The 27,855-nt window shown below is 38.5% G+C and overlaps 1 protein-coding gene across 2 annotated transcripts in view; it reads left to right on the forward strand.

Annotated features, from left to right (window-relative positions):
* TECPR2 (tectonin beta-propeller repeat containing 2) overlaps positions 1-22,708 on the forward strand; it is a 42,655-nt gene extending 19,947 nt beyond the window's left edge. For both annotated transcript variants that reach the window (XM_058806453.1, XM_058806454.1), the window contains exons 13-20: positions 661-802; positions 2,008-2,248; positions 2,998-3,087; positions 3,936-4,169; positions 7,693-7,841; positions 18,983-19,124; positions 20,110-20,259; positions 20,521-22,708. In XM_058806453.1, the coding sequence (XP_058662436.1) occupies positions 661-802; positions 2,008-2,248; positions 2,998-3,087; positions 3,936-4,169; positions 7,693-7,841; positions 18,983-19,124; positions 20,110-20,259; positions 20,521-20,678 (1,306 nt within the window). In that variant the 3' untranslated portion in view covers positions 20,679-22,708. The remainder of the gene's footprint in view (positions 1-660; positions 803-2,007; positions 2,249-2,997; positions 3,088-3,935; positions 4,170-7,692; positions 7,842-18,982; positions 19,125-20,109; positions 20,260-20,520) is intronic.
* The last annotated feature ends 5,147 nt before the right edge of the window (positions 22,709-27,855 follow it).

The following is a 27,855-nucleotide window of genomic DNA, read 5'->3' on the forward strand; positions in this document are numbered from 1 at the left end:
CCTGCTGATCTACACCTTAGGTACATTTCATGTTCTTGGACTTTGTGTTAAAATTGCAGAAGGCAGTCACTATTTGTTCTTAAATTATCAAGAAAGGTTATCTGAAAGAGCTGGCTGTTGTTTGCTACCTTTTTAGTGTCTGATATGATCACCTCACCCTGTTGACTTTCTGAGCTTGAAAATCGTTTACTTATGCAGGAAACTTTCAGTCCTAAATTCAGCATTTATCTCTGTCACATAGTTAAGTTGAGTTGTCTCTTTGTAGTCCCTGAACTGCAGGTATTGTTCTCAGAACAGGTCAAGGAAGTTGAGGAGATACATTTATGAAGCTGTCTTATCAAAACCTTAAAGAACACAGCTCTTGATTGCTTATTTATTGAACAAAATAGGGCTTGTTTAGTTTTATTGTTATGTATGCAAGTTTCAAATCTTGAGTGATCTTTGAAGGACTCATTTTTGTTGTAGTTGTTGAATGTTTTTTACTTAAATAAAATATAAAGTACTGATTAACTGAAAATTTAATGTCAAATATGTTTTTTAGCTTGGTGACACTGAATTTCAACCGTGTTAAACTATTAGCATTGTAACAGCTTCCTTAAAATACCATTAACACAAATTTGTATTAAGGTTTTTAACATTTTTGCTTGTTTGCATTTCCAGTGAAATGCAAGCTTTGGAACCAGTGTGCATAACTCTTGGTGATCAGCAGACATTATGGGCTCTGGATATCCATGGCAATCTCTGGTTCAGGACTGGTATAGTTTCAAAGAAACCACAAGGAGATGATAACCATTGGTGGCAAGTAGGCATTTTTTTGTTTTGCTTTCAGTTTAGTATTTTACCTTGAGTTGATTATTTGTGTTGTTTTCTCACAAGATTCTAAAGAAAATTCCAATTAATAGTACACTTTATTCAGTATGTTAAAACTTCTGTGTGGCTGTGGCTGAAATCTCCTTTCTGTGTCTTCTGTAAAGAGGGAAGGAAAACCATCCTGTGCTCATTCAGAGCAGCACTGCAGAAGCTTTCAAGAACACAAGAAATGCTCTGCCAGGTCACAGGACATGCTGTTGAGGCAGAGCATCAAATCTGGCTGCTGAATGCATCCTTTTCTCTTGTCTTTTAGTGCCCATCCTTTTCCTTAGCTAGAGAAAATAAATAATAAGTCACCATACAAAAGAATGTGTTTCACATTTTTCCATTCAGTTGAGGTTTCTTCGAGCCATGTGGAGCAGCTTGCTTCAGCCACAGTTCATGTGGGTGAAACCATCTCAGTTACTGCAATTGTTGTCTGGTATTGATTTGGGATTCCTGACTCTGGTTCCTCCAGCTTTTCTTGTTTCCTCCAGAGATAGGGATGGGGAAGAAGGGAGTACAAAAACAGTCTTACAGAAAATTTGTCAACATGCTACCTTAGTTACAAGAATTTTGTTCTATGTGTATGTATAATCCCTTTTTGCATGTGAGCGTCATGCTCACATGATGAGTAGCTTGGCTTTGAGCTGCTGCTCTTTTTGTGCTCTTAGAAATTTCATTCCTTTCTAGGAGTATCCCAGAGTGTTGCCAGCCTAGTTGTCCATGACAGGACATGGGCAATTGCTTATTTATACCTCCTTCTGCACTACGAATTAAAATGCCCATGAGGTAGTTGCAAAGGAGTATTGCATAAGTTTTTGTCATGTGATTTGAATTGCTACACTGTGCAAATTTCTCTTCCTTTGGGAAATTGAAAATTTACCTCTTAGTTTGGCATGTTTTTAGAGGGACACGTCCTAAAACAAAGACCTATCTTAAAATGCAGATTTCTAAATTGATTGTTGGATAGAAAAGAGTTGTAAGCTGGTTTAGTGCTGATTTTGGCTTATTAGCAAGAGAATCACTCAAAACGTACCCTTTTTACTTTTCTCTTCCTACACTTTGAAATCTAAGAAATCTTCTGGTGACAGATTGTGCAGTTCACCCCAGAGCTTAATTAATTATCAAGAGCACTTTTTTTTCTTTTTCCCCCAGGTAAGCATCACTGATTATGTAGTGTTTGACCAGTGCAGCCTGTTCCAGACCATAATCCAGGCAACTCACACGGTGGCAACAGCAGCTCAGGCACCTGTGGAGAAGGTGGCTGACAAGTTGAGAATGGCATTTTGGTCACAGCAGCTTCAGTGTCAGCCCAGCCTCCTCGGAGTCAATGGCAGTGGAGTCTGGATCTCTTCGGGCAAAAATGAATTCCATGTAGCAAAGGGGAACTTAGTAGGTTGGTGTGCTTTTGCATCTTTAGTTTTTTTAAGTTAAGAGTATTAAGTAGAAGGAAATAACTAACTACAACTCTGTCACCACAGAAATTACCCATGGCAAATCAGAGGAGCTTTAACTTGTTTAAAAATTAAATTAAATTATTCATTAGCATTTGGTCTTAAATACTTTCTCATTTAAAGGGAAATATTTTTCATGGAAAAGGCATTGCCAACCAGTGAACTGTGCACAAGTTACTGCTTTTAACACCTACATTTGTCTCTTCTCTGGGATAAGGCAATCTTAAGCTGCTGAAGCTATTTTGTCTTGCACAGTGGAGTCTGGCTCATGATCACTGTGACTGTGCAAGACATAATGTTATGGTTTTATAGTGCTAATGGAGGGTTTGGTTTATTTTTCTTGCTACAGTTCTCAAAATACAATACTTATTTGCTACATTTCGTTGTTTAGGTAAACTCTAACAATGCATCTGGGATATTGTTTAACCTCATCACCAAATTGGTCCCCTGTTGAGGACCATTAATATTCTTTTTTATTCTCTTCTGCATTCCCAGTTTTCTCTGTGTGTTTACACAGGTGTTGGGAGGAGAATTCCCCCTCCCCCTACAGTATCTTGGAAGATTTTCATAGAAAATCTTGTCTAAAATATATTTAATAATTGATTGCAATAGAATTTCTTCTAAATTTGAAATAACAAACTTTAACAGAAAACTGTGTTTCCTATTAATGCCACTCATTCTTTCTTTCAAGGCACGTATTGGAATAATATTGTGCCTCGTGGTACTGCTTCTGCCACAAAATGGATTTTTGTGTTGGCTTCCCCTGCTTCATCTAAAGAAGGTTGGTAAATCAACACTGCAGGTGTGTAATATCTGATTTTTAAACAGAGTGGAATTGATGGTGTAAGTAATTAAAGATCCTGAACTACTTCAGGTATTGTTTGTCTTTTCTGTTTGCAGGGATCTAAAGTAGTTGAAGTAGGGTGGAAGTATATCTGTAAAACTTCTGAAGATTAAAAGAATCTATTACTCACTCTGACCTTTGGTATGGAGGGGCTCCCGACAGGGAAATGGGTGGTCCTCAGGAGCAGCAACTTCCTAAACTGCCAAAGCATGAATTGCCAGAATTTGTAGTTGGAAGTTTCAGAGCATGCTTTGCTGAAATGCCTGTAGTAACGTAGTGCTTCTCCTGTCAGAGCAGTTACTGCAGCAAAATTGCCCATTATTGGTAAAAGTGAGACCCTGTCAGGGAATTGAACTGCTGGTTACAGCAGTTAGCAATTGCATTATCTAAGTACACTGGCTTTAGTGGCAAAAATGTGGTTTAGAGCTGAAAAAGAATGCTGCTTTTCAAAGGCTATTATTGAGGATATAAAAGAGCAAAAGAATAAAGAGAGGTGATAGTGCACTGTTACATGTCTTCTCTCTATTCGTTCCTTCAAATGAAACATTTCTTTAAATGAGATCACTTACTACTTCCTTTATTTGAGAAATGGAGTATTTAAGTGCCTAAATAAGGGCTTAGGATGTGTATTTGTACTTCAAAGCCTTACCCTGTGAGCATAGCCAAGAAGCTTTAGTTTTGCCTTCAAATGTACTGATAATTTTTTTTTTCAGAAAAAGTAGATGTGTAAGCTTTCTCAGAGTGGATTAGGAATTATTTTAATAACAGAAGTGTCCTTTCCATAGGAAGCTTTCTGTGGCTCTGCCAAAGCAACAAGGATCTGTTTTGTGTCAGTGATCAGAATCCTCATTTTCGTCCTTCTACGGTGCAGCTGCCACCGGAGGCTGAAATGGTGCACTACTCTGCCTGCCAGGATGCCATCTGGGCCTTGGATAGTCTTGGGCAGATATTTATCAGAACACTTTCCTCCAGCTGCCCAACAGGGATGCACTGGACAAAACTGGATCTCTCCCAGCTAGGTAGGACATTTTTAGTGAGTAGATTGTCTCTTAAGCACACCATATTTTCCACAAATCACTCAGTTTACTGATGTGGAATATAACATTTACTGGCAGGTGATTGTAAAATATCAGGAACAGATGTGACTTTCAAAGAATGTTCTGTTTAGCCCTTTCCTGGAGACAAAAAGATTCCTGTTTGCAAGGTACTTTAGTGCATCTTGTGTTGGTCAGTCTGAAGTGGCTCGGCCTGACACGGTGCTGTGCAGGGGCTCCAGCAGCTCTATCTAGGCTGGCTCTTGTACCTCAGTGCAGCCACAGTCACCTGATCTAGGGCACAAACGTCTGAATTTTATGGTTAAATACATTTTTAACTCCTGCCAAGGAAGAATTATGCTCCAAGAGTTGAATCATTCATGAATGATGCAGCTGATAGCACTCATGTTGAGATTTATAGTGATGTAAACATTCAGTATAATGCTCAGAATGTGATGGTGGTTAACTGCTCTTTTCATTTGCTCAGGTGCTTGACCATGATTTGATCATTGAAATGTAATCACAGTTTGGAGTGTGGTTCTGGGGTAATCAAGTTATTTGCCACCTTCATAAGTAGTATTCTCATCAGATTTATTTGTTTAATAGTCTGACTGTTAGAACATTCTTATATTTGTGCTAATCTGCACACCTCTTTCAGGTGAAGAGAAAGGAAATTGAGACTGTGCACCATTCTCTCGCCATTTTAAAAATAATTCAACTGGTTTGCAATATTGCCATTTTTGATGGCTGTGTTCATGACTGGTCTGATAACAGACAAGCAGTTTTAACTTAAGGTTTAAGGAAAGGCAGACACAGCTGACAGAGTTTAAGCTTCGTGTACAATTTTAGTGTATAGTTTATAATATTTAATGGAAAAATTATAAACTGTGTCTTTTAAAATTAACTTGTTTTTCAGTTGTACACCAGTTATTTTTCAGACCTGATTATTTGGTTCCAAATCACCATACTTTAAACACTGATGCTTTTTTACTGACCTACAGGATAAATTTGGCCACTTTGTCCTTCTCATGATCCTTAGTGTGGTTTGAAACTCTTCTCATGAACCACTGCTTTTTAGCAGTTTAGACAGTAATTGTTTAACTGAAAAAATAAGTAACTTCTAGTCATTGTCTGAAAATCTCAGAAGAATTCATATAGGAAATCAGTGTAATTGGTGTTAGCTGCCTGTAATACCTGGCCTGTGAACTTCAGCAGTTCTGAAATTCAGCCTTTACATTCAGCTGTTCTCTCAGCTCTGGCACATGGTGGTGGCATAGTAGAGATTTGAGGTCAGGAGATACTCAAACACTCCTCTGTACCTGTCACTGTGAGTTAGCACTGAAATGTGAAAATGTTTTAGGCATTTTTTCTCCATTTAATTGCATGTGGTACATCACAGCTTGACAAGTGCATATCCATGGCTATAATAGAAAAGCCTTTATTTGTTCTAATGGGGCTGAAGCAATGGGACAGCTATTGTTATTGTGTCAAGTGTATGTTTAAGTTTACTCCAGAAACATGAGGACTGTGACTGCAGAGGGCAGGCAGGGTGGGAGCAACTTTCTGTAAAGTGCAGTTCAGAATTCTGGATGGAAGTGATGGGGTTTACCAGCATTAGGTTGAAATACTCTTATGATGTTGGTAGTATCTTGCCTTTTGCAATATGTTCTGGGAGTAGCACCCAGTAGGTTATTTTGATTAGCATTCCACTATCACTATCAAGGTTTCTAAACACAGTAGAATGACCTTTAGGTTTGAACAATAAACAATGCTGCTGGTTCATGCTACTTGCTCTAAAACAGTTGGTGAGTGTGGTTAACATGACCTTGTCCCAAGATACAAATGGTAGGTGGGAGGAGGGAGAAACCCCAAAACATTTACATAAGGGCTGTGTTTTTGAATATCAAATTGTACTGTAGACGTAAATAATACCAGCTCTGCTGGGTAGGTGATATGTGATTCCAGCTTTGAGTGCCTGATGCTTGTCTGGATCAGAACACTTGGACAGCTGAGGTATCATGTGACAAAGCCTTTGAGGCATACTTTATTAGAAGGAATAACAAGGTTTTAAGTAAGATTTTGGCTTTGCAGCTCAAAGTCAAGTCTCTGCCTACATAAGAAAATTACTATAGATGTTCTCATCCCAAGCAGTTGGAGTTTTTGTTTGTCATTTTGGTTTTTATATGAAGCTGTCTGTTAAAAGAAATTTTTGGGTGAGATAGATTGATTTCTATTCCTGTGATCCAGAAAATTAAATAATTCTGGTTAATGAGATCTGTTCACCACAGATAATTAAAAGATAAAGCTCTGTTGTGCTGTTGTTTTCTGTTCTTTTCCCCAGCAAGCCCTTACAATTGGGAATATTGCATTCTGCAGCAATAAATACTTTGAACTTGCACTCTGTGGGATAAAATTCCAAGCCTTTCTTTAAGGAATGCTGTGTCTGATGCACTTTACAAGGATTTGTTGCCAAATTTCACATCCCTGAAAACAGAGCTGTTACCAAGAATGGGATATCCCAAGCAGCACTGGCATGTTCAGTCAACCAGCAAGGCCTATTTTTAGAGCCTTTAGTTTGGAGTCTGACCAGAGCATTCCTTCTGTAGTGGATCTGTACTGCTTGGGTCCCACTTTCTTTGGAACTTGTTTTCCATGACTTAGCTTTGTTTTCTCCAACATGGGGTGAAAAAAGGAAATCAAATGTTAGATACATTACGTCATGTGGCTATTTTAAAGTTATTTTGAAAGAGTAAGAGTTTCAGTAGACAGTTAACTAGCAGTTCTTTTTAGTCTAAAATACCAGGTTTGCATCTCTACTGTCTTTGCAGGAATTTAGACTAAACCCAAACACAGACCACATCAAAATTCCAACACACACTTATTTGGCAGCTTTGTTTTGATGGTGCTGACAGGGTTAAAATACTGCTGCACATTTGAGATTGGTGTAATAAATATGTACAGTGGTGAATATAAATCCATTTGAAAATGAGTTCCTTTATTTACAGATGTGACACTGGTATGTTAACACTGAAATGCATAACCCATATGCTCTCATATTTTTGAAATGCTGCTGCTATTAGGAATGTTCTTGCTGAGTGTATTATCAGATTGACACCTTTAAAAGTCTCCAAGCATGGCCAGCTACAGAGAAGAGTTCACATTAGGTCATGTGAAAGTTTGTCTAGGCACTGATAACATTTGTCATGGAATGGTTCCCTGCTTGAATTTGGTTATTGGAATAGAGTATTTATAATGTGCTTTAGAAATTGCACTCTCCTATGACTAAAACATTTAGGTTTAGAGGAGAAATTTCTCACATATGTACTACCTGTTGGTTTTGTTCATTGTATCCAGCAATTTTTTTTATTCTCCCACAAGTTGTATTAACTTCTAATCATTTTTATGTGACTAAAGCTTGTTTAATACAATGAAGTCTAAATACAAGTTGTGATTGTTAGCTGAATTTGAAGGGAAAATGCCAGGTTGCTGATAATCTCTTTGTTATTAGGTGGTGTAAAGCTGATCAGCTTGACCTGTGGAAATCAGCATGTTTGGGCCTGTGACACCAATGGTGGCATTTATTTCCGTGTGGGAACTCAACCTCTTAACCCAAGTTTGATGCTTCCTGCCTGGATAATGATTGAGCCACCCATACAGGTAAAATGTTGATTGCAATTCTTTGTAACCCGTGGTTTAGCTCTATGCTAAACAATAAAACAGTCATTTTAGAATTCATGGGAAACAGCAGAGCCAGGTTTTATAGTATGGAATTGAGCTATGCTGAGAACCCTCTGTGTGCTAAGCAAGGCTGGATGGACAAACAGCACAGAGCAGAGGGTGTGGGAAGGCTCTGCTCCAGTGGCATGGGGCTGAATGCCTGCCTCCCTCTTCCTTTATCCTCACCCTTGTGAGTCTGGGACGCTTGTTAGGGTGCTGGGCCTGAATTCATGACTTTGCTGGTCATGCAGTGCTTTGTAAGCATGCAGTACAATTGCAGCTCTTTTCCCTTGTTACTAGAATGGGAAAAGTTTATATCCTTTCTACCTGCCAGCTGGGAGGGTCAGAGCTGAAAGAAGCCACCTAAAGTCACCTGGAAGCACATTTGAAAAATACAGAAAACTGACAAAATCTGTTTCTCCAGTGTCTGTTTGTTGTTTGTTTTTTTGTTTGGTTTTTGGTTGTTTTCTTTTTAAATCCCTCTTTAACCACAGTGCTTGCTTTCATTGCTGCTCTAATACTTTGCAAGTTAATCTGTGAAATGGGAGTAATTTCTGTTGTGGGTTGGGACTGCTGTAACGGAGCTGACCTCTGACTACTGATTTCATTCTTTACTCCTTGGCACAAAATGGCTTGAACTGAACTGTCTGCTGGTCTAGCCCAGTAACACTGGATGTGTTTGCATACTTGATGGACATTCTGTGATGTTGCAGCATTTCTCTTAAAGATTTTGAAATGTGTGATACTTTCAAAAGTACACATTAAGAAATAGAAGTAAATCTGTGGCAGTGGAGTTGCAATCATTTATTTGGTTTTTACATCATTTGCTTTTAGTTCTGCTTATCTCTCATCAGCCAGTTGTTGGCTCGTGTATCTCTGGGTGTAACAGCAAAGAAGGGCAGGGGAACAGGGAAATGAAAACTGCAGATATGCATCCCATCAATTAGCACAGCATTGGTTAGATGACTAATTCTGTACATTTTGTGTGGTTCTGGAGAAATGGTACCTTGTTTTGCAGGATAGCAAGGCAGACTGATAAACAGGTGCCAGTATCAGTTGCAGAAAGGACTTGGTTCCAGAGCTGGTTCTTGGTGTGCTGCAAGTGGATCTTTGTGATGTAACACCTTGTCCCTGCTAGCAAGGGAGTAGGGCAGGAACAAGATGAGACTGAAGGTGTCAGTGATGATGTCTCCCATAAAGGCAGTATTCTTAAAAAAATAGAGGAAGAAACATTCCATTTAAACTGACTTTGCCAAGAGACAGAGAATTAAACTTGTGTACTATCTTCTTACCAAAGGAGAATATCCAGGAGAATAGCCCAAAATGCTGTTTCTCTATGCTGGTACTATTTTCTCTGTACTAAGTGGTTCTCTGCTTCTCCACTGAAGTAGGATGAATTACTCAATACAAAGGTGTTTACAAGAATTGGGATTTGCTGTGGCTCATGATTTGGCAGTGACTTCCTTAAGTAGAAAGTGGACAAGGTTGAAAATCAAATTATTTCCCCTAATCTTATCAACAAAGCTGGATGATGTTGCCTTCCAAAAATTATAACCTTCTGATACCCAGAGCAGTGTCATTCCCTTTCCTCTTACCTTGCCAACTCCTGACATGGCAGATTTAATGGGTCAATATAAAGAGGCAAGAATTCAGACATTGCTTGCAGAGATGATGAACACTCATGGGTTACGTACTTGTTTTGAGACAATTCCAGCATGTTAAAACAAGTCATTAAATGAGCAGCCATTCATGCTTTTGCAGAGGCTTAATGCAAAATGAGAAAATATGTGAACTTTAAAAGTATTTCCAAATACATCATGATGTCTGAAGAGTGAACTATTAAGTGAACAATATTTGCTTATTAGGAACACCTTACTGTTCTGCCTCTTAATTGACTTTGACACAGTTCATGCTGCTTTGCTCTTATGTTCAGAACAACAGGAATACTGTAAGAAGTATTTGTGAATGATTCAGCCATTTTCTGTTTGAAGAAGGAAATCAAAACTGCTTTTCACTTGCTTCAAGTACAGGAACACTCTCAAATAACGTAATTTAAAACCAGCTATGGATATTTCATTCCCTAATAAATGTCAGAGCCAATATGACTTGGCTGTCCCAGATCTCATGACTCAGGAGCAGCTTGGGAGCAGCTGCAGATTCTGCTTTTATGGTGTCACTTCTCCTTAAAGCAGTGCTGCAGTTGCACAGTATTCATCTTTGCAGAACTTCACAAAGGTATTCAGAGACTGCAGTTTTGATGAGATTTTGCTCATGCTAAAATGACTGAATATAATTTCAGTCTTTGACTTTATGATGCTGTATTTTTTTCTTAAATCAAGGCTAAACCCATTCTCATTTGTACCTCTTCTCTCTGTACCTCCTTACTGAAGCATCTCTTGAGATGAAGAAAACATTATTTGTTCTCTGCCCTCCTTCTTTTTTATTTTATCCAGTACTTCAGAAGTGGTTGATAACATCATTAGAGTATCTTGAGCAGTAGTAGTTTATATATAGCTGGTTTCTGTGATTCATCAATTTGGTTCTGCAGTCTTAGAAGTAAAATAATTATGTAGTAAAGCTGCTTTTTGAAAGCTGTTTCAAGGACATTGACAAAACAAATCAAAATGCTTTGATGAAATTATTTTAGACCAGGAAATAGAAAATGTTTTTCCACTCTGTTGTTAACATGCAGGACAAAACTATCATCTGTTGCAACATGTCTCAAAATACACCCATATTTTTACAAACATAAAAATTTAATTTAAAAAAAGGCAGGAAATATAAATAATATAGAGTATCTTTTTATTTGTTTGTAGCTTTATTATAATTTAATGCCTTTCCAATATCTAAAGGAAAAATAACTAAAAATAAAATAGAAAATTAGTACAGACTGTAAGACTAATTTAGATTATTAAAGGGTAGAGCTTGATCAAAAGGTGAAAGTCTTTAAATTGCTTTCAAAGGTCCCACCAAGTTGAACTCTTTGAAAATAATTCTTTGAACATTTCAGCTTTGATTTCTGGTACCTTCTGAAAAAGATGCTGAGACAAAATCTGATCTTGAGAATCTCTTGCTTCCCACAGTTTAAAAACTGGCCTTAAAACCTTCTCAGATTTACATCAAGGCATCTATCAGATAAACAACTTTATCTGACCAAATTAAAGGAAACAGAACAAATATTTGTAATGAGTGACTAATCATCTAGTCATTGTAAATAATCAGTCTTACTCTAAAAATAGATTGAGACATTGTATTGTCACTTCTTTAATTGCTGCTCTTTGTTAATTTGTAACCACATTTCATAGAGAATAGAATTGAAAAAGTGATACTATTAAATCCAGAGGTCTGTTTAAATATTCTCATAGCTTGTCTGAGCTACAAAGTACAAGAGATTTGTTTAGGGAAACATTTGGTTGCTGGATAAAGCTGTAGATGATCATTTGTAGTTCTCAGCAGACGAGCACTGCTTGACTTAGTTTGCCATAAAAGTGTCACCTGCATTTTGTGTGCTTCAAGTTAGAGAAGCTTTTGATTTACTGCTCTTCCCATAAACAGCCTGGTAATTGTGTCACTGTACTTTAAACTTGATGTCAGAGGCAAGAGAAATTCTTATAGGTAGTAGAAATTCTTATTGATGTAGGAGGAGCTCTTTTTTTCTTGCACAGAGACTTCAAAAAAAAATTAAGGCTTTTCATGCTTTCACAGTCATTCAAAAATTATTAAAACTATGAAGGAAATGGTAGTGTAAAAATGCCATTTAAATCTAGGCAAATTATCTGTAATTCTGAAAAATCACTACAGGATAGATTTAAGTTCTTTTCAATACCTCACACTGAACATATGTCTAGAAAAGGTAAAGAGTTGGTTGTGCCTTACAGATGAGTGTTGACTTGTTAGAAATGGTTATCATCATCATCTTTCTTTTGTTTCCTTTATTTAGATAAAATTCTGCTTACCTTACACACTTATTTTGGATCTGGGGACTTTGTTCTGCATCTGCCTTGCTTTTGCATTTCTAAGTGAGATTTCTGTTGTTATTAAGGCCAGTTCTGCATTAAGTGGTACTTAGAGGAGGAAGTGGTGAGCAGTCCTCAAGATCAGATTTTGCCATTAAGCTGAAATGCGGAAGGGTTTGTTTGAAATGATCTTCAAGAATTGAATATTTTGAGGGGAAGGAAATTTTTCTGTTGAAAATGCTTTATAGTTTTTACTTCAGAATCATCATCTACTTCTGAACCATCCTTGTCATGGAAGTCTCTGTTCTTTCCAATGCAGTATTCACATGCTTGTTTTTTCCAAGTGCAGTAGTTTTCACTAGCACAGACCAGTTTGCATTTCTCAGCCATTGCACAGACATCTTCTGAGTTACCATGAGTTCTGCTTTGGAGTGCTAAGATGAGATTCAGAGGAAGTATCTTTAATTAACCAAAGTCTGCATAGGTTGGAGAAGTAATACAGTCATTAGGCCTGGTTCTCTCTAGACCAGACTAACTGTAGTCTGTTGTTCTGTATATCTGCACTCATGTGAGGCCTCTGAAGACATTAATAGGGAGATGATTTTCCTGGAGGACTGCACTTTTCAAAATGATGTAGAGAAAAGTTGTTTGGCAGTAGTAAGAGCAGCTGTCTCAAGGTGGGTTGCAAATAAGTACAGGAGATCAAAGCTTCTGCAGCTGTGCCTTTTGTTTAGCTGATTTAGAATGCCATAATGTTTAAGCTCAAGTCTGTGCTATTCTTCACAGGCATGCCTATCTTAAGTAATTGTAAGTTACATAAAAGGTGCTTTTAGAGGCTGAAAAAAATACAATTTCAGCATTTGTTCTGGAGTTGCCTCATGCTGATTCCATTGCTGAGTGTAGTGCTTATTATCTCCCTCCTTGTTGCTAGTTAAGAAAACTGCTGTCTCTGTATTTCAGTGTAGTTTGCTGCTTTGGAGTTCTAGCCCTCTGATGTTGTTTTAGGGCCCAGCTATCACTGTGTTCAGAAAAGCAGCGCGTGGCCTGGCCTGGGAGATAACAATTGTTATCAGCACCAGAAGCTTCAGGTCACAGAAAGTACCAACAAGCAGTACAGCCAGAAAATTCAGTGGGCAGTCCTCCTGTGTCCTTCTAAAATGTGACCTCCAGGTGGTGCATTTGCTTTTTGACAAGACTGACTTACATTTAAAACATCAATTGAGAGAAGAACCTTCAGTTGAGAGAACCTTCAGTTTTCATACTTCAATTTGGTTATTATTTGGAACTTCCCCATACCTGCAAACTCTTCCAATATTCCCATATTTTCGTTAGTTAACACAGAATTAGATATTTAATTATTCTTCAGAGAGATGAAGAATTATATTTAACATTCAGTTGGGCAAGTAAAGTAACCGCAACTATCATTAAGTTTTGGCCATTTTTCAGAGTTATTCTATTCAAAAATAAAAGCACCGTGGTGTAAAAATTAATGGGTAGAGGATGATCATCATGATTTAGCAGGTATGAGCTGTGGTAGCACAGAGTAAGGAGACACTCTGGGATATCTGCTGGACATCAGACCCTTTGACCTTGAATAAGGAGCTTGAAGACTCTTCCCTGTAATCCCCCAAAAATGCTTTCTGTCCTTGATAAGGTATTTAAGTTTCAAAAACTAAAGAGGGGCACTTCATAGGCATAGGCTGCATCAGAGGGTGTTTCACTGATGCTCATTAAAAGTGTATTTATAAGAAAATAAAACCTTGGTTACTCAGGTTTGCTTATACAAGGTTTTTATTACCTAGTGTTAAATTATGTTCTGTTTCCTGGGAATTTGCACTTAGTGTTTACTTAACCCACATTTCTGTAAATAATTAATTCTTATTTTCCTAACAGTTCACTTCTTCAATATGTTATTAAAAATACCTGTAGGGGTAATTACAGAGGGCTTATCTCCTACACTGCAGTTTATAATCTTAGTTATAAAACAGTGTGACCAGAATACAGTTGGGCAAAACTGAGTAGGCCTGGAGTTTGTATGGTCTCTAAAGTGGTTACATGAAATTTAAATTATTTATTTATTTATTTGCTTCTAAGGAACAGTTGTATTAAGTATTTTTAAAGTATTTTATGGTTCTGTTGAGAACATTTTGAGTAGTTGCATGGGTTTGGTTTGATCTTTTCTATGAATTGATACCCTGTGTTGCCTTTTTCATGTTTCTGCAAGTAAAAATGTTGGAATAAAAAATTTAGAGCTAACAGAAGGGGAGAGGTCAAGGGATTTCCTCCTTGGCTTTGCTTTATCTTCCAGATTGTGCTAGTCATAGGCAGCACAGTAGATACCTGCTTTGTTGGAAATACCCAGCTAAAGCCTTTTCCTTTTATCCAGTGAGGGCAGAAAGTGGGGCAAAGGGTCCTATTGCTGTTCTGAGGCTTCTGAGGAAAGTAATGCTCCAGTTTTACAGAAAATAAATAGTTATGGCTTTCTGGCAATTTAATGCCAGCTTTCCTGAAGAACATGTGGCATCAAGGAAGGCCAAACATAGATTCATCTTTCCTGCTCCTGTGTAATGCCTTGAACTTCTCTGCAGAGAAAAAAACAGCACTTAATTTAGCAAGCTAATGCTGAAAGAGCTTTATAACCTTCATTCAAATGGACCTCAGAAAATAGTAAGTAAATAAGCCTTTATTGGGAGAGAGTCTCTCTAAGTTGCATTCTTTGTTTGTTATCCTCATTAGGAGGGTCTGAATGCTGTTAGTCATGAAAATAGATTAGTCTGATGCAGTCATAACACTCAAGAGTGTGAGAAGTATCCCTGATGTGACCTTCTGACAGCCTGGCCTGGACCAGCTGAAGGTCTGCTTTGTCTTTGGAAGGAGAGGAGAACATTGGTGCTGAATGGAGCCACCAACCTGTTACAAAAAGGATTGGGCTTGGCCAGACTGATAATGTTCTGTTTAGTCTTCCTTATCCTGCATATTTGCAGCAGAACAGAGATAATGGAGGTTTGCTGGTACATGGACTCTGTGCTCCTGAAAAGTGACGTGGAAAATGTTCTGGTGCCTTTTTCGTGTGCGTGTGCTTGTCCTTTCTTCCTTGACAGGGAACTTTAACCATTTGGCTTCAGCTGTGACCAATAAGAGAACTTTTGAATAGTATGTAGGGGAGACTGGATGGAGAAATGTGTTAGTTTTTACTTTGGATTTTTTTTGATACTATTACCAATAAGTTAAATTCTTACACTGAAATTTACTTCTCTGTGGTTTGCAAAAGAGAGGAAGTAACTTGCACAGAATTATAAAGCTAATGGACAACTTGGTAACTTAAATATGTTTAACATAGACATTATTTCCTGATATCATTTAACCATTTGCCAGTTATGTGATTCCTTCAAGTTTATTTCATTTTATCAACCCTGTTTTCACAACAGACATGGAGCAAGCTGGTTTTCTTTGTTTTTATTTGTATTGGAGAACAGATATATCCATAGCTCTCAGTATATTGCTTTTATGTTGAAAAGTACATAGTTGATAGTGTTGCAGTCCATTTTCCTGGTGGAAATTCTTCATATCAAAAGACAGGGAGTGACTGGGGTGTTTGCAGGATGGGGAATCTGCATTCAGATCTGACTGGCTAAAACAGACTTGTGAGATTTTTAGAGTTTAGAAATGTTTGGCACCCCACGTAATAGAAAAACAATGTTCTGCATTTTTTTATCAAACAGCGCTGGATCCTTGAATAATCCATCACAGGTTGATCTCTCACAGTGCTGATCATATTGTGGATAAGTGTATAAACAGAGTTTGGTGTATCAGAGCAGGAAGGCTGAGAGACTGCTGCCAGGTTCTTTAAAATTCCAGATTCTCCAGTAAATTGCAAATAGGACATGTTTCACAGTCAAGGTATATAAATCTCATGAATGCTGTTGGAAGTTAAACCAGCTAAGTAAAGGCTACGCTGAAATAATTTATCAATTTTCATGGTTATCAGTCTCTAAAATGTTATCAGCAGATTTATGAATTTGCAGAGATATCTCTCTTTAGTGCTGTGAGAGAACTCTATTTAACCTTTAGCTGCAGCTGTAGAGATTTTCTTGTTATATAAGTTAGAAAATACTTAAAGCATACTTATGGTAATTAAAACTTAGTGAAAATTGGATATATCTGAGATAATAACAGCAAGATTGTTCTAAGAAAATAGTTCATTATGTCAAGAAAATTTAAAATTCATTTTATCCACCTTACTGTGGTGGCCATGAGAGTGGCTTCTTGTTGTAGATGCATAAAAAATAATCCAGAAGTCAAACCTTTGCAACAGGCTCTAAGAATTGCCTGTATTTGTTTCCAAAGAAATTTCCTGGTTTGTGCCAAAAGCTGCTGTATATAATGATGTCACTCTGTGTCCTGTCAGTTGAGTCCTTTCCTGGCTGTTCCACAGCAGGAAGCTGAGGGTAGAGGAATTGCCTGGATCCTTTGCAGTAGTAGTCAGAAGATTGTTTTATTGATGTGAGGTTATCAGAAAGAGCTGAGCAGCCTGAAGAAGGAAGAGAAGCTGGAAGTGAAACCCAGAGAGGGAGGGAAGCTGAATGATGAAGTGAGCTCACTTAGAAAAGCAAAGAATGAGAGGACTGTTTGGCCAAGCTTTTAAACACATTTTGAATTTGATGATTGGCATTTGTGTCTTAGATGTGTTGGTGGTGCAGAATAGAGCAGAAGTAATTGCTTTGATTACACTTGAGCCTGCAGTGGTGTCAGGAGCAATTTAGCTGAATTCATACAGCTCCTTTTGTGGCTCTCCTTTTGGGTGTTTCCTCTGCTTTTCTTAGTTTCCACTACCTCTAAATCTGTAATAATGCAGAGGCTTAGGTAGCAGGTTTAAACAGTAAGTGTTTTTGGATGGAAATCCTGCTCCAGCTCTTTCTTAGAGGATTCCCTTCTAGACAAGTGACAGTAGAAGAGAGGCTTGGGATCCTGCCATATGAGACTGGGGAGCAAGGTGCACAAACCTCAACAGCTCAGCAACAAAATTGCACCAAGGTGTCAGGCACAGACCCTGGGACAGACCCTGGCCGGAACATGAAGTGTATTGCAGAGCACAGACAGACACACTGCCAGTCTTGGTGTGAAGGCCGTGGGGGAAAGGTGACAGAAAGTCCTAAATCTGGGAAAGAGGCAGCTATTTAGAAGAATGTGGTAAGAAGAAGATAAGTGGATTTTAAAAAATGAAATAGAAAGAGAAATGTGAAAGGCAAAGGTCTCCTGTTCATGCAGTACTCCAGCCTGCACAAGCTGATAACTGCCCAGCTCCCTTGTGTGAAAACTTGGGACTGCAGGAGCAGGAGTGTGGGGAGGGATGTGATGGAGCAGGGAGCTGCCCTGGAGGGAGGCACTGCCCATGGCAGGGACAGGGGGAGTGAGAGCCAAGGGGGCTGCAGAAAGAAGCAAATGGAAAATGGAGGGGAGAAATGGAAACTGGGTCAGGAGTAAGGATCACTTCCAGCAAAGGGGCAGAAGTCCAAATGGGAGAATCGTGTGGGGTTTGGGGGTGTTTTGTTTTTAATGTTGTTTGGGCATTTGATGGGTTAATTTTGGATGTTTGGAGGTTTTTTGGTATGGTTTGTTGTTGTGGGGTTGGGGGGTTTTTGTTGGGTTGGTTTTTTTTTGTGGGTTTGTTTGTTTGTTTGTTTTTTTTTTGTTTGAGATTTTTGTTCAAGACAGTAGCTTAATACCAATCTGAAAGTTGCTAAGCAGGTGGTGTTCTATGAAGTCAGTGCTTTTCAAGACAATTAGTGGCTTTACTTTTTAAGTGTTCAAACTGCAGCCACTTGTGAATTTACTGTGACCACAAGTAAACACTTGATCAAGGCTCTACCAGCCTCAGGCTTCCAACAAAGGGCAAATACCTAATGAGAGGAAAAACATGAGAAGATTGTCTGTCAGGGGCCTTGAAACCTGAATAGACAGGATTGATTTGGTGATGCAGGTCAGACTTGGTTGTAGCTTGGTCAGGTCCAAATCAGCACCAAAGTTTTAAAAGCAGAACCAAAGCAGGTAGCTGTTATGTACACAGAAAGCCCATCTGGGACTGGGCTGTGTGCTTGTGTATACATGCAGATCATGCTTCTGTATCCCTTGGTTTATACATACAGACAGCTACTTGCTCTTCTGTTTAGTACTCTGGAGTTTCAGCTTAGGCCCCTGAGGCTAAAGCAGAGAATGCAGTGCTGCTTTGTGAGGAGATGATGTACTTCAGACATCATACTGTCTTCTGCAGTGCCTTTACTAGGCTGGTGTGGAGAAAAACTTTTTTTTTCTTTAATAACCATGTTTTATTCAAAGTCCATGTTTTGCAGGATATTTGCAATCATCCAACCTGATTGGATGGTAGGTTTTGCTACAAAGTCATGATGTTACATCAGTGCCACTGATTTTGAACAGTAGTTAAGGCAAATCTCTGTAGAAGCAGGTGGAGTGAGGACATGCCTGGGAGCAGAATGGGAAGTGTGTTTCACTTGTGATTGCCAGTGTGTAGTGGTGTGGATCCTCTCCTGCAGGTGAGGTGCTCCAGTACTGCAGTGCTCTGCAGCGACTTCCATAGGTATATTCCTGTGGAATGGAGTACAGGAAAGAAGGCAGATCATCATTTAATTGCAAAGAGGAGACATTCAGACTGTAGAAATGTACTGCTTTAGAATGTGCTTAGAAATAAAGTGCAGGTTTATTAATGTTAGGAAAACTTTCTGTCAGGCAAGAGGAACATACTGCATTTTGTGCATTTCATTGGAAGAGCTCCTTTTTCCAACTTGTAGTTCAAACTGTATCTGATTGGAATAGCAGTGGTTAAGTAAATACTTACACTATTAGACTTGAATACTGAACTTTAAATATTAATATCACTATGAGTAATGATACATTCATTCATGTTCCTTTTGCACTTACAAAGGGCTAAAGTTCTTGGAAAATGGATAATTGTGTACAATAACATATAAAATATCAGATACATGTCCCCCTGTTTTTAGTATCTGGTAAATATTTTACTGCTCTTGTGTACTTCTGTGAAAACCAAATGCTACAATAGTACAAAGATACAGTAGTACAAAGTTTAAATACTATGCTTAATTTTTATAGCCAGTAGGAATCAACTTGGTCAGCATTCATTCAAGTCCAAATGATCAGATGTTGTGGGCAATTGATAGCAAATGGAATGTCCATGTACGAGTTGGAATTACAGATGAAATGCCTGTAGGCACTGACTGGGAACATGTACCAGGTAAAAATTAATGCATCAGTTCCTTGTTGCTTCTGCCATTTTCTCAGTGGTTTTGTTTCATTCAGGTTTTCTTTTTTTTCTTGTTGCTTTTTAAATTAGATAGTAATGCTTAATTTTTTTTTCAATCAAGTGTTTGATAAGGGTTATTTTTTGAAGAGGACCTTGGTTTTACTTAAAAACACTGAGTAGTTAACTGGGAGAAATACAATTTTTTAAATGAATTTATGATGTGTTATTTCAGGCTGCTGCCACTCAATTAGTAAGTGGTACAGTTCCCTTTCAATTAAAACTAAATCAGAATTCCTAAGCAGTAAGGAGACTTTATATTTAATTGTGATATCACATGAGGTTTCTTACCTAGATGTGGGTAACAAAAACCTTACACTATTTCTCACATCTTTCTACTAATCCTGTGTGGTGGATATGTTGTGGATTAGGTAATTACACTTTTGCCTTGCCTTTAAATAAAACTAAATTTTGTTTCCTTCTGAATAACTGTGCATTGATGCTATCTGCTTTTTAAAGACTTGTCACTGCATTAACTCATGGCACTTAGTTGCAGAGTACTCTTGTGAAGAGAGGGCAAGAGTCCACAATGTCTGTAATATTAACCATTTTTAGACAAATTAAGATTGTAATTGTTGGCTTGTTCCCCATGTGGTAGTCACATACAGTGGGGGCTCCAAAAGCATGTCCTCTACTTAGGTCCTCTAATTGGATGTTGCTTGTGACTCTGGCCACGCAACAAATTATTTCCATGTTGGGATAACCCTTATGGCCAATAGATGCAGGGAGTGCCAAGTCTGCAGTTAAAAACCTTTTTTTTGTTCATCGATGCTTCATGTAAGAGTATATAAAAACTATTATAGTCTTGATAGTAAGAATATATAAAAAGTATTATAGTCTGCTCTTCGAGTACTTTCTGCAAGTGTATTTGGAGTGCAGGACAGCCTGGTTCTTCCCTGCTCATGTCCAATCCCTGCAGGTTTGCAGGCCTGCCAGCTGGCTCTGAGTGCCAGGACGGTGTGGGCGCGCTGCCCCAACGGAGACGTCGCTCGCCGCTACGGTGTCACCGACAAGAACCCTGCAGGAGACTACTGGAAAAAGATTCCTGGGAATGTCTCACGTTTAACAGGCAAGTTGGTTCTGCATGGCAGTGTGTCCAAAACGTTGGGATGTCTGCTTTGAGTCTGCTTTGAGCTCTACCTGATGGTGCTCAAGCTGGCCATGTGCAGGGAGAGCCGCACGCACTGTGTTTCACCAAGGGTGTTTTTATCACATTTGTAAAAACCTTCTCGGGCTATAATTGTGAAAACAGATCCAAATATTATTTATTGAATCTTTAGAATTGGAAGCTACTACTGTAATTAAAAGATGGATAATTTATGCTTTGCAGTGACCCCTGTAGATGAACTGTGGGCGGTCAGTACTTCGGGATCTCTGCTCCAGCGCCTGACTAAGACCTTTAGCCATTCCCATAGTTTGCAGAAAAATAATGACAGTTCTGTTCTGCTTCACCCTGATGATCTGGAAGATGAATGGGAAGTGATATGAAGTCTGTCAAGCTTGTGAAGCAGTGAAAAAAACAGGAGGACAGAATTTCTGTAATGTATGTACAGAATATTGGATCTAAAAGCCACTCATATTGGACCTGTGATATTAGCACTTTTGTACTGGAAAACTGACCTGTTAAATATCCCCAAGCTGTGAGTTCTAATGTTTGTTACATAATCTTTTGGGAGACTCTTTAGGTGTGGCATACTGCAATTGTTATACCGTACTACTGTAAAAGCTCCTTTGGAAATATAACTTTTCAGTTAACCTTACTAGCAATGAAAGTGAATACTTCACAACAGCATGCAACTAATGTACTGATTTTGAGAAGGAATTATGTTGCATTAAATATTTCTCTACAGTGGAAACATCAAGCATTTCTCAATTTCTTCTTGTATTTGGAACTCCATACCATACTGATGGGATTACTCCTTGACTCTTGTACATATATTTAGAATTATTTTTCGTTGCAGCATGGAAGAAAATATGGTGAAGTATTTCTTAGTAAGATCTGAGAATATAATGATTACTCAGTATTGTTAGAATGAATTTAATTTGATCTATTTCCATATAAATAATTGTGAGGCTATACTAACTTTCCATTTCCAGAAATTTTGTTCATAATTTGGCTTCATTCACAAGGTAGAGGTTTGGATTACATCTAATATCAGGGGGACTTTTGCCCATTTCCATAACCATCAGGAAGGTGACAAGAGTTTTGGGGGTGAGTCCCAGTTTGGAATAAGAAGAGGTTGCTTGTTGAGTTTGTGGTACAAAGCAGGAATGTACAAGGCAGCTTTCATAATTCCTGTTGTGCTGTATTTGTGCCTCCAGCCAGTGCTTTAACATTTGGACTCATATTGTTTTGAGTGCCAAACTTAAATTTGTTAAGAATAAAATGGTAATTGATAGAATTACCTATCTATCCCATTTAAAATCGTGATATTGTGAGAAAATACTTAATAATATTCTGATTTTTAGCTATGTTAGCTAAATTTTGAAGTGTCTTATACTTAACAGATGTTGCAACAGGAGTATGTGATGAACTGGGAAGTAACCTAAGTTAATCATTGCAGTTTATTTTTCTTTATACTAAATCTTCTTGGAAAGATACCTCATCTTTTTTAAGCAATAGAACTATAGATGAGAGAACCTGAGTTCAGTATGTAGGCGGAGGAGTTATTTTGTGTTTGTTCTAAGCTTATAAATCATCAGAATGTTTTAAGCAGCTGCTAACCAATACTGTAAAAGAGCCAGCTTCAGGAAAGGCCAAGAGTTGAAAAGTGGGGATGTTTCTGTTTTCAGAACTTAAAACAAATGGCAAAAGATGTGTTTTCTTTTTAACCTCTGTTCTCTTTCAGAATAGTTCATGCGTGTACTGCACTAAACTTGGAACAAACATGGTGCAAGGTGAGAATGTGAATTGGGGGAGAGAGAAGTTATGTTGTTTTTTTTTAGTAGCACTTGTGGCATTGGCTTACAGTTCTCAGTTGAATCTCAGTCCTACAGGAAGGACAGATTTAATTCCCTTTTACAGATTGTTTGCTTCTTTGCTGTCTCATCTCTATACAGAGATTACCCCAGAGGGATTCTTTTAGCCTGTCTGGAAGTGGATGGTAATGGAATCAGCTTGTGAAGTAACCCAGTCTGTTTTATGCAAGCCTAGGTTGGTGTCTTGAGGACCCCAAGGAAGCTGAAATTCAGCTTAAAAGTATCTTGTGGCAACTCCTGAGTCAATCACTTTGGAGAAAGGACATGAGAAAGAACAACTTCTCTGTGCCCTCCAAGCACCAGATGCTCAAGTACAATGGCATTATTTAATAGTGACACTTTTGTATTACATTTTTCAAAGTCATCTTAGTAATGGTTTGAGCTTGCTAGTTGTTTATTTACTGTATAATACTGTTCCTTGCTATGGTCATTAATATTCTATTGGTGTCAAGAGCTCTTACAGACTACTTTTCAGGGTAGTTTCAACAAAACTAGGATGGGTTTTTTTACTTTTATTTCTGTATTTAGCTTTTTGGTTTTGTTTGTGCTTTAAGACAAAGTGCAATAAATTAGATTTTTAAGAAATAAATTACTGTGGTAAGACTCATCTTTTGTGTGATTTACAAGAGAATTCTCTATGTCTGACAGTCTTTCTGTTGTGAAAGACTGCCCTAATGTTGCCCCAGACAACATGGTAATGACAATGTAAGGACCTGAATACTGTGAAGTTTATTTTATCTATTTTTTAAAATTGTGACAGAGGTGTGAAGCCAGCAAAACGTTCATCATTAAGCAAGGACAATTAAACATGTCTCTCATTTGAATGTTAAGCTTGTTGCATCCATATTAAGATAGTCTTGCTGTAATAGAAGGAAACAAATTTCTTTCCTTGCATGCTGAACAAAAATTGCATCTGGAATATTTTAGCTGTCAGTGAAAAATATGCATTTTTGGTTCCAGCTAGAAAATGGTGCAGCAGAAAATGGTGATTGTACCACGTGTGCTGTAACTGCACCCTTCCTTGAATTATTCATTATCTGAGGACTTCCTGTGTTTCTGGCATTTTACTGGAACTGCAGCTGGGGTTTAAGAGAGAACACCTTGGCTTTGCTTCCCAAAAGAGAGAGCTGTTTCCTGGCTGAGTGGGGACCTGGGTAACTTCACACAAGGGAATGTAACAGTGATTAATGAGGCTTCTGACTCTTAAACACACTTCCAGCCCCAGGAACCCTGTTCAGATTCAGATGGCAGTGTCCTTGCTAATTATCATAGCTTTTATCTTGACAAACTGGTTCAGCTGCTTCTCTGACCCCTGCAGGGAAATGGTATTCTCCTTACAGCACTGGCTCCTTGCTATTGTGCAGGAGTAATCCTGATGTCACAGCTTAAGGAAGATGTCTGTGATGAGTTGTTGTGAAACCAGCTATTGTAGACAGATGAGAAACTCCCGGTTTTCTTTGTCTCACAGCAATAAAAATCGATAGGATCATGTTAAATGGTACAGAGAAAGTCTTTCACTAACAAGTGTCAAAGAAAATATTCTAGTTCCTTAGGTAAGGTAGTAGAAGTGTTGATGTGAAACAGTGCTACTATGAGGAACATTACAATGAGAAGCATTTAATTATGAACTTGGGTCATTGTCTAAACATACTTTATTTGTGCAGTACAAAGTGTCACAAGTCTTCAGCCTCCATTACCTGTTCCAAGAGTGTCTGATGGAATAGACCAGGATCATCCCCCCTTCTTCCCACACACCTGTGAACATCAGAACCCCATAACTCCCCTGCATTACTTTTCAATAGATGGGTTCTGCCAGGCATTTCAAAAGCACTTATGGGTTGTTTCAGACTTGTGTGACATTGATTTATTTTTTTGCTTTTCTCTTGGAACTCCATATACTGAGGGAGCTTTTGCTATTGTTTCAGTCAGTTCTGGGTAGATTTCAAGGAACAAGCTTGATACACCTTTTCAGTAAATGCTGTTCTGAGTATAAAGGCTTGAAATTCAAGTGCTTGTATGCCTATGGCTTATCCTGGTCAATTAGCAATTAGTGAAGCATAAATTGTTTATGAAGGTATGGAGTTCTCCTCATTACTTTGGTGTAAATTCTCAGATGTCCAGATTTTACACTAACTGGCCCTGTCTATATCCCATCCCTGCTGTCAGGAGTAGAGAGGTAAGACTGGATTGAGATTTCCAGCTGTATTTCCAGCTGTTATTCCTCTTGCAGCCTTCCTGAAAGCCAAGGTTACATGTTGGAAACAGTATTATGGTGGCAAGTAGCTGGGAAAGACTGATGGATCCTGTGCCAAACAAGGTAGATCACCCTGATTTTTGATAATGAGTTATTGTAGTTTACCACTCTCACATCAGGACAGAAGAGAACTTGTAATATATAGGACTGTATTTTAATTACTGGAAAGTGAAAGTTGAGTTGCAGGCATTATCTTTTGTGAATTACTACAACCAGAGCTCTACCAATAAAGATTAAAATGTCTGGATGAATGAAATTATCTCCCTAGTCTGCTATAGCAATATCTTGGTTTATCAGTTATGGATTTCTCATTGCTTGAAATTGAGATGGGAAGTGAGATTTGGGTTTAGTGCAGGAAATGTTTTAGAATGTTCTGTGGCTGGTATCACACAAAAAGCTGAGTGAAATTACCATGATGGCTCCTTTGGTCTTTGAGTCTACCTGACTTGAAATCTATTTAAATATATCTATCAAATTGTTGTATTAGCCATAAGGTTAAAATCCTTCTTGGTGCTAGTGGAAGGAAAAAAGCATAGAAAAAGTAAAGATCTGTTTGAGAATCTTTGTGTTCTTATGGATGGTGGACTTTTTATATATGTATATATACATATATAAAAGCTTTGATTTCTGTTCTGTAAAAGATGATAACAATGATAATAAAATATGAAAAATGTATTTTAAGGGGAAAATGCCTTTTCCATTTTGGCCCTCAGAAATTACTTCTAAATACAGGGATTTTTATAGCCTGTGATTCTGATAGAGGAATTGAATAGTACACAGCTGAATTTCACTGAGTGGAGCTGCAGTTATGAATTAATCTTTCAAACATTATTCACTATTTCTGATACTGAAGAAACCAGTGACTTGTTTTTCCATTTTAATATACTTTTCTCATAACCTCAGCTGAGATACATTTAGAGCAGATAAAGGAAGGAGACTTCCATTTACAACACTTGTGTTTTGAATCTCATATCCAGGGAAAATGTACCTAAAGATGTGTACAGAATTTTATTACCATCCTGTGCTTACCATCTTGGGTTTGCACAAGTGACTGTGCTTTATTTGTATTCAGTGGACCTGCTGTCTAATCAGTGTGGGAGCCTTTGCTGAGAGCTCTCTGCTGTTAAAGGTGTGCAGAGGTATCTGGTGTATGGGATGGAGAAGTGACACAGGTGTTAACATCTCTTGAAGCATGAAATGAGAATACTCAACAGATGACTCCTTGCTGAGGAGTCATGAGAATACTCAACAGATGACTCCATGCTGCTGTATTTTTCTCTAAATGTGGGCTGGATGAATTTAGCTAAGCTCTGTTGGGTCAGATGAAAGATCAAGCTAACTAGATCTCTCCCAGAAAAAAAAAATAAGGCTGGAAGGAAAGTTCCAGGGAAGCCCCCAGCAGAATTCCTGGCACGTGTGCCTCGCTGCAGAGCAGGGGGATGTACCACAGAGAATGAATTTGCTTGAGCTGCAGGGGAAAAACTGCAGCTGCCAGCAAGAAACCCCACAATCCCTGGCTGTTCTAGGGAACAGACCAGCCAGCTGATCATGGGAAGTGCAAAGTAAGGAGGGTAATTGCTAGAATGACTGAGATTTTACTTGCTCAGCTCCCACGCTTGTCTTGCTAAATCCGTTTTGTGCCTCAACAGATGGTCGAGGGTCTGTTCCCTCTGTGAGCCACACCCAGCACTCCAAATTGGGGACAAAAACATGTGAAGCAATGGACCTGCACTTTGTTCCATGGTGCTGTGGGGAAAGTCAGACCTTTTAAGTTTAGGAGAGCCTGGTAAATGATCAGTGTAACACTTTGCAATAACATGTTTAGTCCTCTTGGTTCTCTTTGTAATTGCTGTAATAATAATGCTGACCTTGTTAAATATTAACATTGATGCCATAGGTACCTGTGTAGGAGATCTGTTGGGCTTCAGGTCTCATTAGCTGGTTACTTAAAATACTGCCAACATGGGGCATGTTTAAAACAGCTACAAAAAAATCTGAAACCTGTGTTTGTCTCTGCTTGGAATGGATGCACTGGGGAGCTGAATCTCCCTGCTTTTAAGGCCTGCTGATGGCTTTTCATACTGTTCTTTGCTTAGTGGGGAGATCTTTCTCCTGTCCTTTCATGTGTCTACATGATGACCATATAGAGCCAATCCTTTGAAGTAAACAGTGTTGTGTATGGCACCTTCTTTCCTTCCCCCCATCTTGCCATTTCTAATTGCTGTAGGGTGGGAGCTGAGGTCCAGGGATGTAGTGAAGCAGCTCCTCCTACTTTAGCTTCAATTTTAATAAAAACACAGAGTTTAAACCAGCTGGGTTTTGTGTCAGCTTTAACCTTGTCCTTAGTCCTCTGCAGTATGTTTTTCACCATTGCTGGCTGCTTACAGTGTAGTGACTTCTTAAACCTGATTTTAATGGAAGACTTCTGAGGTAGAAGGGAACAGATGTTCGGGTTTTTTTCTTAAAAGGGTGAAAAATGCCATATTTTCCCAGGTGAGTTTTCAAAGCATACCAAGCAAGGTGAGCTCATCTTTCACTTAAAAGGCCATGCTTCATTCAATCCCTGAGTGTCACAATCATGCAGCCAGTGATTTCTCAGAGCCACTTTTAGAAGCAGGTTGGCATCTATCTTGCTGTCAGCTTCAGGGACCTTAAGAATAACAATGTTTCTGCAGAACTGTACAGCCAAGAGCTCAGACTTCCGAGTCTCCCTCAGCACCTTTGTTCTGGGCAGCATGGGCAGGCTCATCACCCTCACAGGATTCCCTCCCTGGTGAGTCTTGCCAGCCTCTGTGGGGTATAAGAGGAATCTTTTGCAGATCTGGACAAATGGGTGGGTTTTTAGGTCTGTCTCTAAGGATTCTTGCTTTAAGTCTAGGGTTCCCTGCTAGAGTTCCCAAGTCAGCCAGGGTGGAACACATCAGCACAAGAGACACAAATTGCATCCCTGATAAGTTGTTATTACAAATACAACTTTGTTCATGCTCTCTCAGGGTGAATTTCATCATATTTCATGCAGTTTTTAGTTTTAAAAGTTAAATATTGAGGGGAGAAGTGCAGCCTGTGTTGTATTTACCATCTATGATTATTTTAGGATATTAAGTGACAGTAATTTTCCACAAGCACCCATCTCTGACCTTGAGATGGGTACTTTTAAAATTCAGTGTCTAATGGACTCAACAATTAGGCCTCTCACCCAGATGATTTGCAAATTCTTACCCTGTTTGCATTTTACAGTCAAGATTCTCACTTTTTGTTACTCTCAGTTTTACAAGTACAGCTTGTTCAGAGTGAGTAGATTTAAAATAGCTATTCCCAAATTCTTGAGTGAGTTGACCTGGGTCACCACTTAAACTTCCTTGTAGATTTTCCTGCATTTTTTCCATCTAGTTTTTAATAGAAAGCACCACAGAAGTTGTATGCTTCTGTAAA

This window comes from Ammospiza caudacuta, chromosome 6, assembly GCF_027887145.1.
Source record: "Ammospiza caudacuta isolate bAmmCau1 chromosome 6, bAmmCau1.pri, whole genome shotgun sequence".
Classification (NCBI taxonomy): domain Eukaryota; kingdom Metazoa; phylum Chordata; class Aves; order Passeriformes; family Passerellidae; genus Ammospiza; species Ammospiza caudacuta.